Here is a 21,432-nt window from a genome sequence, read left to right on the forward strand (position 1 = left end):
ATAAAATCCAAGACCTCCTACTCCCCCAAGTTTGACAAGCTCAATTTGATCCTCAGCCATTTTTTTACTACCTATGGCAGATGGACATAACCCACACATTTCACAGGTATTGTTGAGAACCAGAATTTTTATATCTTAAGTGGCAATGACTGCAGTCTGACTTGGCAGCTACTGGACAGTTTCCCTGCAAAGAAACTTTAGCCTATAGCTCATTGCCAATAGTGTCTCTACCACTGAGGCTTCAATGGTGGTCAAAGAAAGACAGCTAAGGGCTGACACTTCTTATAAATCATAACTGTGCCACCCCGTGACCCCTAAGAGAGTGTGGTTTGAGAAGGACTTCTGATTCACTATCACAGTAACACAGACCAGTAAAATGACAAAAGCAAAAGCAATGTTCTTGGTCCTCCTATCTTAGGAGCTGACAAAACATTGCTGTTCCTACGTCCTCTCAGAGCATTCCTTCAGGCTGAACAAGGCCAGTTGTCTCAGTCTTTCTTCATGTGCTGATCCAGTCATTCAATCAACCTGACAATCATCCACTGACTTCAGCCCAGTTTGCCAATTTTTCTTGAATTCAGGATCCCAGAACTGGACACAGTGCTCTAGCACTGAGCTAACGAGCACTGAGCAAAGAAGGGTAATCAAGTCCCTCAATCTCTTGGCTGCGCTCTCGGCCACAGAGCTCTGGACACTGTTACTCATCTTTGCTGACAAGGCACACCTCCTGCTCACACTCAGCTCACTGTCCACCAGTGCCTCCAGGGCCTTTCAGCAGTGCAGCTTCCCAGCCAGGCACCCCTCCTCTTTCCCAAGGAAGAACATTTGACTTAGCTGACTTTCATAAAGCTCTTGTTGGCTCATACCTCCAGCGTGTCCACAAGCATATCAAGTGGTTTCCCCATGCAGTGATTGGTGTCATCTGTAGATTTTATAAACAAGCACTGCACTGCCTTTTCCAGTGGCAAAGATGCTGGATTTAAACTGCTGCTATGACACATCCCTGCAGTACTCTGATGTCAGTATCTTCATGGCCAAGTGCAGCCATTAGCCACCTTCTCAGCCTCATCATCCAAGCAGATGGCAGCCCGTCCATTTAAACCAAAATGTCCCAACTTGAATACAAGACTATTATGTACGAGACAGCAGCCTTGAAAAGGACATTGGCCAGTTCCCTCAGGTCCCTCAGATGCAGCCTGTTGGGTATCATGGAATTGTACAGGTCAAGTTTCCTTAACTAATCCCTGGCCCTATCCCCATCCACTGTCGGCTGTTCCTCTTGGATGTGTTCACTGATCACAGGGCATGGGAGGCATCATTAGTGCAGATTGAACAAAGAAGGCTTTTTGAGTGCTTCAGACTTATTGTCTCAGTCATCACTGGATCACCCAGCCCACCCAGCATGGGGCACACATTTTCCTTGGTCAGCCTTTATTACTAGTGCAAGAGTAGAAGCTTTTCTTGTCCTTGATGTCCCTTGAAGATCCCAACTACAGCTGACCTTTGACTTTGCTGATACCATTCCCTGCATGCCCAGGCAATGTTTTTATACTTCTCCTTTGTAGCCTGTTTCACTTCTTGTACATTGCCTTTTGATGCTGGGACCACCACTGTTCTGGGCTCCCTAATAAATCTGCTCATTTTTCTGCATTTAAAACAGCTGCTCTTAAAGGTCCTTACAGACCTCCTAGCTTCCCTGTGCCCTTTAGAGCTGCTTCTCAAGAAATCACACCTACCAGTTCCCTGAATAAGCCAAACTCTGCTTGTCTAAAGTCCAGGGTTTGTACTTGACTATTCTCCTTCCTCATCCCCTGCAAGATTTTGAATTTATTTCACAGTTGCTATAGCCAAGGCTACCACTGATTATCACACCCCCTAAACTCTTCTTTCTTACAAGTGAATGGCAGATCCAGGTGTTCCTCACCTCTGGTTGACTCAGATGGAGAAAGAGGAGGACAACAGCCATGCAGTGACCAAACCACAGCAGGACAGCTATTATGGCATGGGATCTGTGCAGAGAATTCCAGATGGTGATCAGTGAACAGCAGCAGCAAAATCGACTAAATATTTGTGTAAAGGAAAATGAAGTAGAGAAGATGAAAAGGAGAGGACAGGTGTACAAAAACCTGTCAGCACAGCTAGACAAAAAGTTCCCAGGAATCTGGGGCTGAGTGAGAAGAGCAGCAGCTAATTCTCAGACAAGCATGCCACTGAAGGAGGGGCAGTTTGCTGTTTCAAAGTTGCACACTGCTCAGCAAGTTAAACAAGAAAAAGCAGAGACAGGCACAGCTATGCCTCCAGAATGGTTTTCAGCTGAGATTCTTGCATCAGAACGGGTAGGCAGGGAAGTCAAGGAACAGAATGGTGGATCACATTCACCGGTCCCTGGGAAAAAATGTAATGACTGAATACTAAGAGAAAATAAGACTGACCAGAAGTAATGCAGAGGCAAGGCCTGGACAAAGAGGTACAATCTGAGGAGCAGCCATGTGTCCCTACAGATAGTTTGTGGTCTGAGGTCGAAATTGAGGCACAACTGCTAAACTTGGGTCACAAGAGCAACGTCAGCTCCAAAGATTCAGGTCTCCAGCTATGAATGAAGATGCCTGTGAACTTCTCCAAAACTTAATGAGTTTCAGTGACAGCCAAGTGTGAACAAGAGAAAGATCCAGAAGGGAGGAAAATAGGGCAGGAAAGAGTCTGTGGGACAGAACAGGAGTTAATGTTAAATACACTATAAAAAATACTATGCCTTGTAATGTTACAGTATGTCAATGTGAGTGTAACCAAGTCCTTGTGTTCATTTAAAATTGTGCTCATTTTGCATTTTAGACAAAAGATATGAAGTCAATACAATCAACTTGCATTTAAGTAAAGCATTTGACATACAGTCATAAAGGGAATCACTCCTTAAGACTGAAAAATAGCAGTTGGAAGAAGGCTCAGCATAGGAAAAAAGTGCTCTTGTACAAAAAAGAGAAGTGTGCTAAGAAAATTTAGTAATGATAAATTTGAGTGTCACTGTCATTGCAAGGCAGAGGATAGTACAGAGAATCTAAGGAAGCTCAGAACTGTATAATGGAGATGGGATGAAATATAGCATTACATATAGCCCAGGATCATGCCTCAGAGTCTAAATCCTGCTCTAATATGGGAATTCATCAGTTGCATGACAGAAAGCAGAAATACTCGTATCAGCCAATCACAGAATGACCAGAGGCTGTATCAAGGTGGAAAGGCCATTAAAAAAAAAAAAAAAAAAAAAAAAAAAGAAAAAAAAAAAAGGCACAGCAATCCCAATTTGCAGTGCTATTTCCAATAGTGTTAAAAATGCAGGAGTGGCATTCAAGCACTGGTGACACTGGCAATCTGTAATATTACGTATAACTCTGGCTTCTTGAGAGTTAGATTTTAAAAGGTTTAACAGACATTGATTCGACCTGGATCACAGAAAACAAATTACTAAGAGGATTTCAAGAGGGGACCCTCTCTAACTCGGCAAACTAAAAGCACTTCTCTTGCCAAGCCTAGAAGAAAAAAAAAAAAAAAAAAAAATAAATAAAGCTTCCAGATCAAAAGTATGTCTCAGGTAAGGAACCTAACTAGCCTTGAAGTGGCAGTTGTGTTACAATTTCCATTACAGAGGGAACCAGACTGGAAGTGCCAGGATGTCCCATGCAGTTCCCCAATCCAATCTTTCTGTGTGCAATAGTTTGCTGGGTTGAACTTTTCATACAATTATATTCCTGCAAAATTAAATCCTTCCCAAGTAGTTGACCTGGAGTGGCTCAGTGATCCTACCCAAGCAGCACTATGCTCCAGGACTATGGCACAGATTGACCAGAGAGTCTGGAAATCCAACAAGAGGTTACCTGTGCCAACTGCCTGAGTCATTATTGTACTGAGGAATAGTGAGAACCCACCTCCTTTCCCACTACTACATAAGATCCCTTTCAAGAGTCAAATATATTTAATATCTTCCCCTCTTCCCTTTAAAGTTCCCAGAAAACCTAAGCAAGGGTCTGCAAAAAGTCTGTGGGTAACAGATGCTGACTGGTTGGAAAACACTCCAGAGGCACTTCCAGAAAGCTGCAAGTTTTACCCCATGCATTCCACAGCCACCAAATCCTCCACTTGACAGGACAATGATGTGCACAGCATTTCCTCATCCCACAGACAGTGTTAAGGATTTCTGACACACTAACTGCAGCCTAACGGAGCACCTTAAACACCTTAACCCAGACAGAGGTCACATCATCGATACCAGCACTGCAGCTGCACTGATAAAAACCCCACTGCAGAAAAGACCTCTGGCAAATGCCCTATTACTCCATCAATTAAAGCTATTGACTGGTAGCAACAAAGATACTGAAAAGCAAGACTACTTGGTTCTGAAAGCATCTGTAAAGGTTTTTGACATACCTATATAAGACTCTACCTATTAAAAAATTATTATGGACTAGTTAGAGTCAGTGGTCTTCTGCTGGCAAAAAGTTTGATTACCTCTTATACCTTTTAATCTTATAAAGGCAACAGGCAAAATAAAAACCAAAAATAAAAACACTCCTACAACCAAATAACCAACCCAAAACAAAACTAAACAAAAAGCATCTTGAAATTCACTTATATTTCCAGCAACAGCCTCACTATACAGGATGTATCGTTGTCTGTGAAAACAGTTTGTGTGGGACAGACAAAACCAACAGTACAAGAAACTTAGCTTTCATTATTAAAAAAGTACAAACCACCAGTAGAGCAGGAATGAGGCTTCAACACAATTACTAGAGAGGCTGCAAGTAGTTCAAAGGTGTGGGTTTAATGGTAGCTTAGTCCTTTCAAGACAGCAACATGGGAAATCCAATGGCTATATATGAGAGGCTCTGCTTTCAGCAAGTAGCAGGAATAACAAGAGAAGTGATAGTATAACATCAAGAGTACCAAAGTGGACTCACTTCTTTGGATGGCTGGTAGCAGGCACCTGTGAAATGTCACAGAAGTGACTTTGGAGCCTGCCAGCAAGTTTAGGCTCACACTAGCAGTGGAGCTTGAAAACTTGAAAAGGATATGGAGGGAAAGGACACACCTGTCCAAGGGATTCTGAGCCCAGAAAAAGCACTAGCAATCAAAGCAATTGAGACTAGGATGTGACAAGGGTGTGTGTTTTGAAGCCTTCAGGAACCAAAAAGGTTCTTGGGAACTGCACTGAAGAGGGTAAAGGAAAAGTACAGGAAGAATAAGAGAGGAGAGCAGAGAGAAATCCCAACATTTAGAAAGGAAGTAGATGTAAACATTGAGACTCAAACACAGGCAGACACCAAAAGCTACAAGTATCCCCAGGGATAAGAGAATTAATAACTCTCCAGACAATACAGACCCTTTGCACTCTGTTGTTTATACGGGTTCACTTCAGCCCTATGGTGACACAACCACAAAAATCACAACCTGGCAGCTCTGCTGGGTCAGAGACCTGAGTCTGAGCCCACCCCTTCAGGTACAGCCACACTCTGGACCAGGTTTTGGGCAGCCTCAAGAAAGGATCCAAGCACTCTGGAGAGCTGTCGCCTGGCAGCCCAGCACCACGGTCCCTCCAGCAAGCGGCAGTGCTGGCTCGGCTAACCCAGGCAGAGGCCACACAGGCCGGGCTGCTCCAGCTCCCAGCCCCCAGCCCAGCCCCAGCCTGCCTCTCCAGACTTTCACCCACTGCCTACTTACTTTTTAATTAGATTTTTAAACAAAAAGTGAAAGAATTTTCTAAAATTCCTCTAATTACATTAAGATGCTGAACTGATTGTGAAGGGAATAGGAAATGAAAGCAACTCACCCTCTGAGGGAGAATTTTGTCAGCCATCTTCCTCCTCTTGGCACTGTACATTTTTTAAAGAAAAAAACACGTTACCATGGTGACAGATCTAGGAGTAACGAGGCCACCTGCTAAATTATCCTGACATCTCCACATGCTGGTGCACAGCTGTGCATGCATCAGCAAAAGGGTCTCACCCATGCCCAGGACCTCGTACCCCCTCTCTCAGCAGCCTGGGGAGGCAGGTAGGTAAGGACAAATCAGGGCTGTCTGTTATGCATCCTGGAAAGAAGTCTGTAAGTTCTTTGATCACAGCATCTTCTGTGGTGCAGAGTGGCAATGTATGCAAGTGCAAGTGCACACGCTGCTTCTGGCACAGACAAACGTGCAGGGGACAGTCTCAAGCGTGGCGTGCACAGACACACCTGTGATTGTGCACATCTGAGTGGCTGCCTGCCTGCAAATGGCACGTCAACTTGTTCAAACAGACAACACGCATTTATTCAATCGTGCCCAAAATTAAGTGCTGTAGAACACACATATAGATGTGTGTATTTCACATGAGGTATAAAAACACACACATATAAATACTCTTCCTTCCTTATGTACATACACACTTGTTTTACTGTAACATATTTGCATGAGGGATGGACAAAGGTAAAAGACCTTACATTTCCACATTTCTTCATCATTATGAACACACGTAGGAAGATGTATGTGTGCCTGCAGCATGTATATGTACTGTGTCCATACCCACACAAAGGCACATTTCTATAGCCATACTTTTAAAAACACATTTGCACTCATGTACATAAACACGCAAATGTGTATGTGCCTGAGAAATGGTACTGTCAAAAAGACTGTCTTCGAATTCTAAGAACTGCTCATGCCCACCAAACCTATCACCCAGCTTTCTCTAACAGGGCCAAGACGGAATTCAGGTCCTATTCTTCATCTCTTTAATTTGTGAGGCCTTTATCTTAAGCAGGAGATGAATCACTCCATCTGTGACAGACAAATGGGAGAAAGCAAACCACCTGCTGCCACTCTGCCATGTTACAAGGACACCTCTCCTTACTCTCTTCACTCTGGAAGTCTGTTGTCAGCCGTGTCCACATAAAAGCTGTTTCCATGGACATTGGTGTGGCATATTCTCTTCCTATGTTTGTTAATATTAAGCCAGGGCTGAAATACCAGATTCTTAAGACTCTTCCCCATCCCTACATAAGCCAAGGCTGAGGAACTCTTTGTGCGCGGAGGTGCAGAGGGCAGAAAATTCAGTTACACCCAACTTAATAGGTGAACAATGTCCCTTTTAACAAGTGTAGGAATAATGGGAATGGAATGTTACATGGTGTGAAACTCCAACACCTTCCATAGCTCACAAAATCAAATCTGCACTGAAACACTTCACAGAACCTGGAAATAAAGGCTGAGCAAACCTCAGCCTCCCAAAGGGATTGGGATATGCATGTACCTGCAACAACCCCACAGGCCTGCAAATAAAAAGCAAGAAAGAAACCAAAGCAACACCCCCAAACAATTTGGATCTCAACAAATTTTTCAATACTCTGTTACAGAAATGAGACTTTTGTCTCCACCAAACCTGCCAAGAAAGGACAAGTGCAACTTTCTTGGCCCGTGCTAAAAAACATGGAATTCTTTTACCCCCAGAAGTGGACCCAAGGTGCCAGAAAAGTGTGTCTTAAAAAACAGAATGAGAAATGACAGGGAGGTGGAAATGGAAAAAAAGGGAAAACAATCATCACATTATCTGAAGGGAAGGCACAGCAGAAGAAACAGAGAAACTCTCTGAGTACCCAGGGAGCACTGGTGTGAACTGGGCTCAAGGTAGGAGACATCACTGCTGGGTCCTGAACTAGAAACACTGAAGAACAGGGGAGGGGAACTTTTTTTTGTGAGTCAGGTCAACAGCTTTTAGCAAATACTGTCCTTTAATGCTCCCTGGAAACTAGTGAGTGACTAAAGTTTACCTGAATTATCCATCAGGGGCAATTTTTCAGGTTATATCCACCCTAGTACCTGAAGGCTGGGCATTATTTTGTGCAGTTTCCTGGACAACCTTCTGGGAGGTGCTACAGAATGTGCATTTTCACTGGTGCTGGGCAAAGCCTCCAAGATGCACATACACTGCTTGTGCTCATCTGCTGCACTCACACACGTTCCTTCAGTGTTCAACCTTTTTCAACTGTAATGTATTAATATTCTCAAGATCAGTGTCCTTTCCAGATGCATCCCAGACACAAGCATTCCCAAACCTGGCTTGCTGATCCAAGGTAAACAACCTGGACAGAGCAGGGCTCCTGAAGAACTGAGCTTAGAGAGTCATGTTTTATCTACAGCTGGATTCTCTGACACCACCAGAACACTGCCTGAAGCTGTATATACATCTACAGTGATTTTGTAAAAGATAGCCCACACAGATGACTGCACCCTGTGTGTGTGGATCGTACTCAACACCTGAGACTGATGGGCTCTAACATACTGCAAAAAGAAATTAGTTAACTTATTTAAGAGAGAATGCATTCAGCAATGTACAAGGTGAGCACATTTCAAAAAGAAAGTTCCTTATAGAAATCCCTCTCATTTTATGAAATTACTTCTAGTGCATATTTATTCACCTTATATGTAAAACCACTTGGGACAACTGCAAATCTTATGACCACTCTTCTGAGTGACCACAGTACAAGTATTCAAATGACAAACCAAAGTTTCTTCCACTTGTGTCATTTACAAACTACTACACTAGCCAGTCAGAAATAGAGCAACTATACAGAACAGGAAACAAATAATGCAGTAATTGTACTATATTAGAAGAGAACTGTTCATTAATTCCAAAGGCTAAACATAATCAACAGATTTATAGCCTGACAAACCTGCAAAGCTCTAAAAGCAGAATAACTTCAAAACCAGGTATTATTAAAGGTTGGTTTGTTCAAGACCACTCATAAACAACAACAACAAAGAATTAAAATTTACCAATGTTTTTCCTGCTTAAAAATCTGACAATACATGGATCTTCTATTCTGTCTCATTTGATCTTAAAGGTCTTAAGATCTACTGCTAAACAGGTATCATTTTTGCTTCCTCCAATTGTCCTCCTGTGTTTTCTTTCCAGAACACTCACCTCCTAGCCCGGTTCTGAGTGGCCTGCTGCTGCTGTTGCACCTGCTGCTGCACCTGTTGCTGCTGGACTTGCTGTGGTGCAGTGCGTTTCCTTGTTGTTTCCATCACAGTCTGGGGCATCCCAGGTCGCACAGAGGGGCTTCCGACGTACGGGGGGCCTGGAGGACCCATTGGAGCCCCCTGATGGGGCATTCGAGCTCCCGATGGCATCCCAGGGCGCTGGAGGAAAAGCGAAACGGAAAGAAAAGCCACTTTGGTTCCTGTTTCTGCAGCTGCCAAGACATTTGTAAATCATGCAACACTGGCCCCACCAGACTCCCCTGATGGTTTTGACCATCCTGATAAACACTAAGCAGCAACACAACGCACACAAGCTCTGTGACTAGTGTATCTTGGATGTCATGAAGAACTATTCAGGGATAAAGTAGACAGGAAACAGAGAGGCGAAATGCTAGGCTTGGGAAAACACTCAGTGGTCAGTAGCATATCCAGAGCAGGTTACAGGTGGAAGCTCTACCTTCAGCCTGAAGAGAACACCCCATGGATGGCAGCGACACGCAGCCCAAAGTGGTGCAGCTCACGTGCTGCTCAGAGCTGTGAGCACACACTGCGCTGCCGAGCAGGCGGCTCTGATCAGCTGAGACAGAAACCAGCACAGGCACAACACCAGGATAAACATTCTCCATTAAGAGCCTTCTACTCCGCCTGCACCAGAGAGCAGTGTAAGTTCATAACGCGACACGAATCTTTTAAGAAAAAGGTCAGGTCTCCGATCAAGCCTTTAAAATACAAAAAAAAAAAAAAAAAAACAAAAAAAAAAAAACAAAAAAACAACAACAAACCACGAAGCGGATGTGGTAGTTTGTCAGCAGCCCCCATAGGCATTCTAATGCCGTGGCATTTATGTTGACTTCTGCATGCTCTTGAGAGACAGTGGTTCAAATCACAAGCTTAATGCTGCACAAGACACACAGTAAACCAAATCCTGAATTCTAAAAGTTTATAGTCATCAAGGAAAACCACCAGTAAAATAATTGCTGCCTGTAAAATACAATTCAAAACTAAGCTGAGAGATCAGCTTAGTCTCCTACTGAGAATTATCCATATTTATATGTCCACATATATGCAAAAATACAGACACACACTCTCTAGGCATTTGAACAAGGATGAGAATAAGAGTAACCGTACAACGAAAGTCCTTTGAAAGCCAAGTCTCTTTACAAAGTCTTTTAAGGAACAAAAGGCAATGACATCCATTATGGATAAACAATTGGTTAAAGGATAGAAATGAGGCAAAGGTAATTGGTTCTGAAAATAAAAGAAAGGCACATGTAAAATTCTACTGGGACTTCTTCTTCTTCTTTTCAGCATATTTAAAATAACCTGGGGGAAAAAAAGAACCAAAAAAAGCCAGGAAAAAAGCAAGGAAGTGAAAAAGTTTGTTGGTAATGGTAAGTTATTCATGCTGGAAGGATGAAGGCCAGCTTAAAGAACTTCAGAAGGACTTTATGAGACAAAATGAACACCTAAAAGGAAGCTACAAATGTAGTTCAATACATATTAAACTGAATTACAAAAGGAGAAAAAACAGTCCAAGAATCACAGAAAAAGCGTTGGGCCCTAAGCTGATTGTTGTCTAGCAGAACTGAGATCTTGTTTAAACAGACACTTCCAGAAAAATATCAGTTCACTGGTTACTAGAGGTCAAAAAGAGTCATAAAGAAAAGCAGTAAGAATGGAGGGAACAGAAGATATCAGTGTGCCATGGCCATGGTGTGTCCACAAGTGAAGGCCTATGCAGCTCTGGCTCCTGCAGCCAAGTGATGGCAGAGAGGAGCCGAAACCAGGACAATGAATGGCACAGAAACCCTTAACATGTGGAACTCCATCAATGGAAGTTAAGGTAAATATATTGTGACTGCTCATCTGGAAAGAGGTGACCCAAGATGATCTAAAGGGGCATTTGCCAGAGCTCTGCAGAATCACACGTGGCCTGGGGAGGACAGTCAGGTATTGACTGGTCACTGCCCCTGCTAGAACAGTGAATCCTGGCCATCAGCACCGGGGTCAGGCTCACAGCCCACTGGAAGGGTGAGTTTGTCACACTGTGGCTATCAGCCCGTGGAACCCTCTCCCAAATGGGTGATAACAACATGGAAGACATACTTGGCTCAATAATTGCAGACTGAGAAAGTACTTGGGAGAAATACACTACTGGACCCCAAAGCGAGATGCATGCACCCCTGAGGGTATGCAAGCCAGTCCACTGGGGGGTGGGAAGAAAATATTCAGAGCACAGTCAACATACATAATTATTTTTTAAAATTTATTTCATCCTTTATTTCATCAACTGATGCTATTGTTAATCACTCCTAAAGTGTCTGTGTCTGGGAAGTTAAGAGCATCTTCTCCTACGGAGAAGGATGAGCTTTCACATGTTTTTCTTAGCAATGCACCAGGTCAGACTCAATTTTTTTGCATTGATTTGAGTCAATCTACAGATAATTTTTTTGTTTCCTCAGAATAAATGTGCATATTTCCTTTGTTAATTTAACTCCTCTGGTTTGTCCTATTTACTTGACTATTTATTTCATGTTTAACTTTCAGAATTTCATGTATCACTTGGGTTTTAACTTCATAATTTCAATGATTTCTAAGCATATAACTATCATAATAAAACATAATTCTAAAAATAATTTGAACCCACATCTCCAAATTAACCACCCAAATCCACTATAGCCCCCAAAGCTCAGTGCCCTCCCTAACAAGTCTTAGATATTCCTTACACTTGTATCTATAAAGGAAACTGGAGAAAGGAGAGGAATGGATGAACAGCAAAGAACCAACATGGGCTGTAACTGGTACAGAGAGAGAAGCAAGGCAGGAGGCAGGAGAGTCTCCAGGACAGGAATCTAAGCAGGTGAATTCAGCAAGTGTTGACATAAGAAAGCAATGGCAGGTGTGGCCATGGAGGGAGCAGTAGGCAGCAGACAGGCCAAACTGCAGTTTTGTGCAAAGCTCCAAATGTCTCCTGCCACGAGCTGGGAGCCCCAAGAACAGCTGGAAGGGAACAGTGCTCTCTATTCCCATGTATGCATTCCCAACCCTCTGACCCAGGCAGCGTCAGCAGAAAGAAATGGCCCCAAAAATGCTTCTCTCTTGAGCCTGCATTTAAGATCTGTCATCTGTCAGGCCACACATTGTGGCCTCCTTCCAGCAATGGGCAGACCACTGGGGCAGCTGCTGCCTGTCAGTCAGCTGGGGACATCTGACAGTCATTCCGAGGAGCCCGGATCCCGAGCACAGCCATCTCATGGAGACTGACAGGCCCACTAGAAAAACTGAAGGCTCACTTTGATGCTGCTCTAAAGGACAACTCAGGGCTTGAAGAACAAGGTCAGCAAGCTAAATCTACTCTCAGTCTTGGTATTCCGTTTTTGAATTTCCTTCAGTTTCCTTTGTTAAGCACTAAAATAGAGAAAGGACAAACATGAGAAAAGAGAGGCAGCTCTAGCAAAAGCACATTCGATCTCATCCCTTGACCACCTCATTCCTTTGTCTCTGTTCTGATGTTCCTAACTCCAATATCACTCATAGATAAAATATTACTCACTATGCAACTGTGCAACTGTCTTCCTGCTGCGAACCCCCCAGACTCCCAAGATACAGAAATGCTTTAACTATTTAAACTTTTATAGAAGAAGAACATACAAGCAGTAAGTATCTCACCTTACCTAAGAACTTATTTTGCTCTCAAACACATGTGCAAGACAAGACTGTAACGGACAATACATCAAATTTTTCACAGTAGTGACATTAAAAAAAAAAGTCCTCATACTAAAGAGTATTCCAATACCATTATGGCTTTTGAAAGACATCTTGAAGGTGCATCTATCTACGGGTCAGGATCTGTCCCCAGTTGAAGGGACCACTCTGACAGCTCTGAGGTGGGGAAGCAGAGAGCAGAGCACAGGTGAGGCACAGCAGCAAGACAAAGACAGTACAGTGCACAAAGGCCCTGACCAGTATTTCATGCACGTGTACTGGTCCCCAAGAGTTCTGCTGATTGTCTGTGTACATGGCCCATCACTGTTCTGGCTACAGCTGCTCAAACCTGAGCCCACTGTGCAGCAGAACACCACCCCTGACACCTGAAGGCCATAGCCCTGCACTCCTCTCCACTGACCAGTTTCCAAAGCCACGTTTGGCTTGTCTGCTGTCTTCCTTGTCTAAACTTCCTGTCACATCAGAGCTCTGCCCCTGTCCTCTCTGTCATCCTTAAGTGAACTTCCGTCTGACAGCAGTAACAAGACAACATTAGAGCAGTGCTTTTCTACATTCTTCTACTGTGAAGTCTTTTCTCAGGGGATGTGCATCACAGCAGTCAAAACACAGAAGCAGAAAAAAGGACTCCTGTCTGGACATACCAGTAAGAGGAAAATAACCCGGAGAACTGACAGGTGAAAGTAAAAGAAAGTGTCAAGAAAAGTAAAGCAAAAACACCCACAAGAGGCCTCAGAAAGAGACTGAATGGAGAGCCAGGAGTTGCTGCATTGCAGTTGAGTGCTGCATTTACAGCAATCTCCTGTCCTGACAGACTCCATCCACCTCAGCACTGCACAGGAGGCTCTTACAGCTGGCTCGGGGCTTCTTGTTAACTGAGACACTGACAGATTTTGAGAATAACCACCAAGTATACAAACAGCATATCTCCTAATTAAAAAGGAGTCTCCAAGAAAGATGGAGAAAGACTGTTTACAAGGACCTGGAGTGACAGAACAAGAGAAAAGGGCTTCATGCTGACAAACAGTAGGTTTAGATTAGAAAAAAAACTCTTTACTTATGAGGGTTGTGAGGCCCAGGTTGTGGCTGCCTCACCCCTGGCAGTGTTCAAAACCAACCTGGATGGAGCTTGGAGCCTGGTCTAGTGGAATGTGTTCCTGTCCATGCCAGAGGGGTAGGATAAGATGACCTCTAAAGTCCCTTTCAATCCAAACCATTCTATGATTTCTATAGCTCATAAACACAAGTAAGAGGAGATACCTGAGGCTGCCTGGAAGTAAGAATGAGTAACTAGAAGTGCCTGGAACTCTTAAGAAATTTAGACTAGACTGATACTGTGTGATGGCAACAAGTTTCTGACTGCACAAATGGTTTCCCAACTGGATGTGTTGTTTCAAAATGGACTCTTAGAAGTACAACAAATAAAACTGGTACAAAGCTTCTCTCCGCCTTACAATTGCAGATGTTATTTCATAAGGTCCCTTTTTTAATGTCTATGAATGTTTTAGAGGCTTAGTAAGGTGAAACATCAGTATTGCAATTCTTGCTTCCTGCCATATTCACCTTCCTCCATTTCCCAAAAGCTTTCAGTCTGTAAGTCCAGGTGTTCCAGGTACCATATATTTTAATATAATGTTCACAACAATCCAGAAGTCTTTAACTTAGAAAATATTCCATTTACAGAACTGTGAATTGGAAAATGAGATGAAGTTCAGTTCTATCTCATATATGTCTGTTCACAGCTCAGAATAATCTGCCACCAGGCTCAAGTAGAGCACTTGGATACAACGAAAAAAAACCCACCCAAGAAAGTCTTCGGAATTGAAACAAACCTTACAGACCAGCTTTGAGTTCCACCAGCTTTATTAGATCTGATCACACTACTGCTGTGATCTAATGTGTGGAAGGGATTTTGTGTGAAGAACTACCAGAATAGGCACTTGAGAAGGATGGCTTTGGGAGGGAAAGGAACAACAGAGCTCTGCAGCACAGTGATCAGCCTGGAGAGAGAAGATGGCCAAGAGCTCGTTGCCTCTTCCCTTACAATAATCAATCAGCAAATCCAAGTTTTCTCAACCAGCAACTCCTATTTGTTTAACAAGCCCATATTGCACAAAATCACTTTGATCTCAACTAAAGCCTTGTCTAGTATTAATATGATTTTATTTTCTTCGTTATGTAGGAACCTTTCTCTATCTGACAGCCTGAAATCAGTCCATGGCTAGAAAAGGACAAACCTTCAGTCTCTACCAGCAGCTTGCTCACACAGTTGAACATTGTACAAGGTTTTTACTCTAACTGTCCCCTGCAACTACCTTCCCAACCAAATTCCTTGCCTTAAGGTCCCTTGATTTCTCCAGGCTGCCCTGCTCACCCCAAACACCTCCTTGTTCACCACAACAGGGAACACGCACACAGCAAACCGGTGCCTCCATTCCAGGCCCCGTTCCCTGAGGATGCCCTTGCAGAGAGAATCATGCAGGGAGCTCTGTGGAGCCGGGAGCTCTGCACTTTCTGTGGCAGAAAGTGGAACCAACTGTCCCAAACAAACAGTTCATGAGGCTCTTTTCTAGTCATTCCAGTGTTAGCTGGCTTCTGCTCTGACAAGACAGTATCTGCGTGCATGACAAAAGAAAAATCAGTAAGATATTTTTCATTAGCAAAGCTCTACTTTTTTCAAACTTGGCCCATACTCTCTTCACCTCACTATTGCCAGTAGTGATCTCTACATCCCTGTGACTGGCTGGGAGAAACAGTCACTTTTATTCACTTACAATTAAAACAGGTCACCATTCAATTTTAGGAAAATATCTTTAGTTCTTTCCATTTTAATAAAACCTCCACGATTTTTATAATGTACTGAAATATGAGTCCTTGAGGTCGTGCAGTTCTTTCTCATCTCAAAGAAGTATCACCAGTATCTCCATCATCTTTGATAACGTTTATTTCTTTAACCAGTACCTCAGAGCCTCCAATGACAGAGATTTTACAACGTACATAATTAGTCTCTATACTTAGATATTATAAATAAAATCAAAAATATCCCTATTCTCCTACTGATGAAGCCTTCAGAGGTCTCTCACTACTGTTGCCCTCTGAGTTCTATGTCTCTTGGCTTGCTAGTCATACAGATTACCAAAAAAAGAAAAACATTTTTGTAAGTATATGCCATGGATTTACAATTGCCTCTGCATTGTTTCCTGCCCCACTTCCCAATCAGGCTAATAGTTTATGTGATTTGTTATTAGTTAGACACTAGGCAGCTCACAGGATTTCCAAGCCTTTCTCCTGAATGGTGACATTTCATTTACACCCACAATGTATCAGGAGATGCAAAACTCATTTATGAAATTCATTGCTTACCCCTTTTCCCAAATCACAAATCAGATTTTTGATAAATCTCTTATAGATCCCCCATACCCATCAGACCTGTTGTTTAGTCTGTTCTAACACTGACAAATTATTTATCATATATATTAAATATTTGTTTACATGCCGGAATGCTCTGACACTCTTCTTTTACTGTTGTAAATGGCATTTCATATAAGACAGTTTGTGTATTTATCATAAAATCCTATGACCAAATTTGAGAAGTAGATAGCCAAACGAAAAGAGGACTGAGGATAAGCAAAGGAGTCACATCAGCAATACAGAGGTTTGTATGAATTAGCAGTCTTGGAGTGTAACTAATATTAAACTGTAGAGATTACCAGGAACTATGAAATAACGCCTATTAGCAGAAAATAAATATGGATAAGGACTTATATTGCCACAGAGAACTTCCTAAGCACAGCAAAGAGGACAAAGACTAAGATGACTAAAGGAAAAAAGGTGATTTGAACTGACAGCAAGTACATTGTAAATACAGCTGTGACTCCAGAGTTAAGAAAGGCACACAGACCTTTATAGGGGTATCTGGTGGATAAAAGGGAAGAAGATTGGCTTTGGAAGGAAGATAAAGTGGGAACTGAAAAGGACACAGAAGCAGATTAAAAAGGTCAGAACAACGGGAGGAGAAAATGAACCTCTCAGCAGGTTCTGGTGTGCAGATGACACAGCCAAGGTCGCCAGCACCAGGCACCAAGCGAAGGTTCCTGCAATTGAGTCACAAGAGGACAAATACCTGGACAAGAGTTCTGGCAAGACCAGCACCATGGACCTTCTCACGACTAAACAGGCAGATACATGTTTGAGTAAGAAAAAGAAAACAGAGAAAGAAATGAAGAAAAAATCAGGGGAGGCAGACACAGGCAGGATCCATTTATGGGATCCAGCCAGCAACGAGGCCTACGGTAGAGGGTAAGAGGAAACGGAGGAAAGGAATGACCTCCAGCAAGACTAGTAACTTGTTCAACAAAATATAAGGCAACAGCTGGACACCTAGAGAAATGCCATAAAGACTGCTTGAAACGCACTACTGGACAGCAGAAAATGCTTTGATAAAAAGATAATCAACAGAAATGTGGTGATTAAAGCCATATTTGTCCATACAAGAGCTAGAAAAAGAGAGGAACAACAACAACAAGAAAAGGATGAAGTACAGGATGAAGCCTTTGGAGGAAAAAAAATTCTTCCCACAAAAGCGATCTGGAAGATGCAAATGAAACTGGACAGGAGTAAAAGCATAGTAAAAATAAATAACTGAAAATAATTTAACCTTTCTGCTAAAAACCCAACTGCTAACCAGAGGTGTACCAAACTACCAAGGTCTCAAGTAGGAGAAAATGAAGAGGCTGGGGCTTCTTGAGAGTTTTAACCTTTATGAGATTTCACCTTTCAGGGGGATCCTTTCTGCCTGGGACAAATGAGGAAGAAGACATCATCCAAGCTGGCAGTATGGAAAAGCACAAAAGAAAGATCAGGTGCACAAGAGCAAAGGGCAAAGTGACCTTAGCAAAGGAACATATGTTTCAAGAAAGATCAAGTGAATCCAAGAGCTAACTGCCCTTAGGAAGTACTACAGAATTACCCTGCCCATGTAAGTGTCAACAAAGCAAAAAAAGATTTCTCACAACATTCTACCTCTGCTTGGATCTCCACCTTTTTTTTTTTTTTTTTTTTTTTTTTTTTTTTTTTTTTTTTTTTTTTTTGGGGGGGGCAGAAGGGGAAGAAAACAATTTTGATAACCAAATTAATGTTATCATAGATAAAATTTAAAAAAATAGTCATTTGAGGAAGACATTGGTCTCTGAAATTAAAATAGAATCTGACTCCAATAAATTCCACTAGAGTTTGCTATGCAACTTGATTTTTCAAGGAATTAATTCAGGTGTTTACACACTTTGGGTAGTAACAAAACAGAGAAGCCAGCACCAGGTAAACTCAAGGTAATGGCTGGCATGGCCCATTCTCTTATTTGGCAGGATACAGGGCCTGGAGAGATAAAAAAAAAAACTATAATTTTTTTTCTTCTTTTATGGGAGAGTGACTACCCCAACCCATGTTTTCATCAAAATGAACCTGAGATGAGGAAAAAAACTAAAGGAAAGAACAAACCAGGCACCAAAGAAGAACTGAAGGAGATGATAAAGACGGAAAGGAGAGGGTGATACAAGAGGAGTTCAGGACCAGAACAACAGCCAGGAAGCCCCAGCCTCAGCAACAAGAAGCAGGAAAATATATACAGATATTCCAGGCTAATGCATTTATTTAAATAAGATGCCACTAGCAACAAAACTTCCAGGGCAGAAAAGGCAGACTTTCCTGGCATCCAAATAAGTAATGGAAATGAGTTCTGCTTTTTTTCATTCCAGTATAAATTAAGAATTTCCCAGGCTTAAGAGCCCTGCATGCTGCTTTCACACGAAGGCCAGCTAGACGTGGAATAAGCAAATTCACATAACTATTTTTGCTGCTCTTCTTGATACTAAAGGAAGAGCATTGGTGTACAAATGCCAAGGGAAACTTTAAGAAAGGCAAAATCATCCCATCTGCCACCCTCCCAAGTTGCTTCTGGTTCTGGTCAGACACCACCACCACAATCCAGACCACCTTGACAAACCCAAAAGTCCACAACAAAATCACTGTTCCACCAGCACACACAGTCTCCATCACCCTGAAGAGCTTGCACATCACCCATCCAGCACAGGCTGCTCCTGTACAGGGGCACCACATCAGCTCCTCACAGCTCCCACCAACACAGAGTGTCACCTCACAGCCCTCGGCCCTTCCAGTCCCACCATACCCAGGATCTAAAGGACACACACGAGATCCTACACGTCTGAAATAAGCCTGAATATGGAGACAACTCAATAGTCTGCCATGAGCCCCATAGGTTTCCATGATCTCTGTACAGGAGCCCCCACCCCATGTCTTCAAAAAGGTGTCACAGGAGGTGCCACGATCCTCAAGAAAGAAGCACTGGGTACTACCAGTATCCACACAATATCTCATTCCTTGGGGCTCTTTAACAGCCTTATTTCTATTCAATATGTATCAATGACAGAAATCCCAATGTTATAAATGATGACTGCTCTCAGACATCAGAGTCATTTAAAGAACGTTTCCAATGGCAGCAAAACAGGGTGAGCATTTCCCCTTAAATGGAGATCGAAGACTTGATTCTTAAACAAAAGCTGGAACATTTTTAAAGACCTGAAGAAATGCTTTAATTAACCATGGCACCCTGAAATTCTCTCGTGGGTCAGTTTCCATAGACTGCTACAGATCTGCAGAGCTAATCTCTTCAAGCCCCTGAAAGTCACCTGTTAAGAAGCCAGAGGATACACATGAGCCAAGACTGGAGACAAGAACCAGAGGCAGCACCCCAAGGCTTCATCAGGCTCTCGTCAGAATTGTTTTTCAAAACACAAGTTTGATTATAGAACAAAGTGTCCTACAAGCCCATTTGGGTTAGATCCAGTGCAGATTCTGCACCAGGATCAGGCTGAAAAGCATGCTATTCACCATTCATGGAGAATCACAGCAAAAAGCACAGCACACATCCCCCCAGACACAAGCCTGTATCATCAATGAATCAGTGCAAAGGCTGGGGGCTCGCAGACCCCGGTGTTCTCCTGGAGAGGCAGGAGCACACTGCAGGAGCCGATCCAGCCCAGCACAGAACCTCCAGTTTCCACTCATCCCTCTATTCAGAGCCAGCCAGCTCACTAACTTTCCCGACTCACCACCCCATGGACCAGAAACTCAAAAAGTTTGCTTTTCGTAGCTTTGCGAGCCCCTCCTGTAACTTCATCTGTAGCCATCGGGGTCTGCTCAGCCTCTCTCACTCTCTCTCTTCCTCTTTCTTTCCCTTTTCTGCCTTTTTCTCCAACTCTCCCCTCTGAGTCCTGCTGGGCTCTCACACTTCTAATAGCGCGGAGTGGGGAGGGGGCCCCTTCAGGGCCTTGCTGACGGCCCACTCGCGCCCAGCCTCAGCTGCTGCATTCCTCCACTGATAAGCCAGAAATAGTTTGTGCTGCCGGGCTCTGTCTGTTTACTCTGCAGGGACAGAAAATCCAGCTTTTTAAACCTCTCTGTCCAAACAGGCAGAGATAAGCAAGGAGGCGAATTGAAAAAAAAACACGTCTCCGTTTTCCGTGGCGGTGCCGCAGCCTCTCCTCCTCTGCATCAGGGATGGGAAATTCTGGGGCAAGGGGAAGGGGGAGGGGGCAACTCCAGCGGTGACACAGAGCTCAGCACCTCGCAGGGATGTTTTCCCACTAGAAAATGCAGCAGGCGAGCAGCGGTTTTCCCTTGCTCCCACTGCTCCTCCCGCACTGCATTTCCAGGCCCTTTCCCCGGGGACCTGGCAGGCAGCGCACAGAAACATTCGCTGGCAGCGTTTCCAGCATGAGAGACGAGAGCTAAACCCCTCTGGACAAGAGAGAAAGCAGCGGGAGGCCGGGGCTGGGAACGGGGAGGGACAAGATGTGGAAGAGAAGGGAAAGAGTGTGAGATCAGCGGGGGAAGGGGGCGGAATGGCGGCACCGCTCCCACGGCTCCTTCCCAGCCCTGCACTCGCCCTGCCTCTCCCCTGTGACCCCTCTGGGGATGCTCCGGCACCACCGCCATGGATCCTCCAGGGAGCCCAGCTGACTGACAGACGCAGACGAATTATTAACACCACAGCTGCCGTAAGACATCAGCAGCTCGCCGCCTGCCACACAAAGCCCTGCACTGCAGTGTGTGACATCCCAGGACAGCGCTGGGAACACGAAACCCGAGGGGGAAGGGAGCAGAGAGCAGCAGCCCAGCCCCTCGGGGCCCTGGGGCCAGCGTGGCGCTGACAGCACGGCGGCCATTCCACACACAACACACTCCGGCTCCTCCGTGATGGCCCAGCCCGCAGTGATGGCCCAGCCCGCAGTGATGGCCCGGCCCGGGGCACAGTGATGGCCCGGGGCACAGTGATGGCCCGGCCCGGGGCACAGTGAGGGCCCAGCCCGCGGTGATGGCCCAGCACAGCCCAGCCCAGCCCGGCCCGCAGTGATGGCCCGGGGTGCAGTGATGGCCGAGCCCGCAGTGATGGCCCGCAGGGATTGATGGCCGGGCCCGTAGTGATGGCCGGGCCCGCAGAGATGGCCCGGCCCTCAGTGATGGCCCAGCCCGCGGTGAAGGCCCGGGGTGCAGTGAGGGATGGCCGAGCCCTCAGTGATGGCCGAGCCCTCAGTGATGGCCGAGCCCTCAGTGATGGCCGAGCCCTCAGTGATGGCCGAGCCCTCAGTGATGGCCGAGCCCTCAGTGATGGCCGAGCCCTCAGT

General features: G+C 44.3%; 1 protein-coding gene across 6 annotated transcripts in view; it reads right to left on the bottom strand.

Moving 5' to 3' along the window:
* The window catches only part of SMARCD3 (SWI/SNF related BAF chromatin remodeling complex subunit D3), an 82,670-nt gene that overhangs the window by 29,388 nt on the left and 31,850 nt on the right, over positions 1-21,432 (bottom strand). For 5 of the 6 annotated variants that reach the window (XM_083875362.1, XM_083875363.1, XM_083875365.1 and 2 more), the window contains 2 exons: positions 8,949-9,166; positions 5,822-5,864 (listed from right to left, as the gene is read on the bottom strand). In XM_083875362.1, coding sequence (XP_083731488.1) covers positions 5,822-5,864; positions 8,949-9,157 — 252 coding nt within the window. In that variant the 5' untranslated portion in view covers positions 9,158-9,166. Of the gene's footprint in view, positions 1-5,821; positions 5,865-8,948; positions 9,167-19,857; positions 20,056-21,432 lie in introns of those variants that run through there. The other variant, XM_083875360.1, reaches the window with a different exon arrangement.

Source organism: Zosterops lateralis (assembly GCF_965231275.1).
Source record: "Zosterops lateralis genome assembly, chromosome: 1".
Taxonomy (NCBI): domain Eukaryota; kingdom Metazoa; phylum Chordata; class Aves; order Passeriformes; family Zosteropidae; genus Zosterops; species Zosterops lateralis.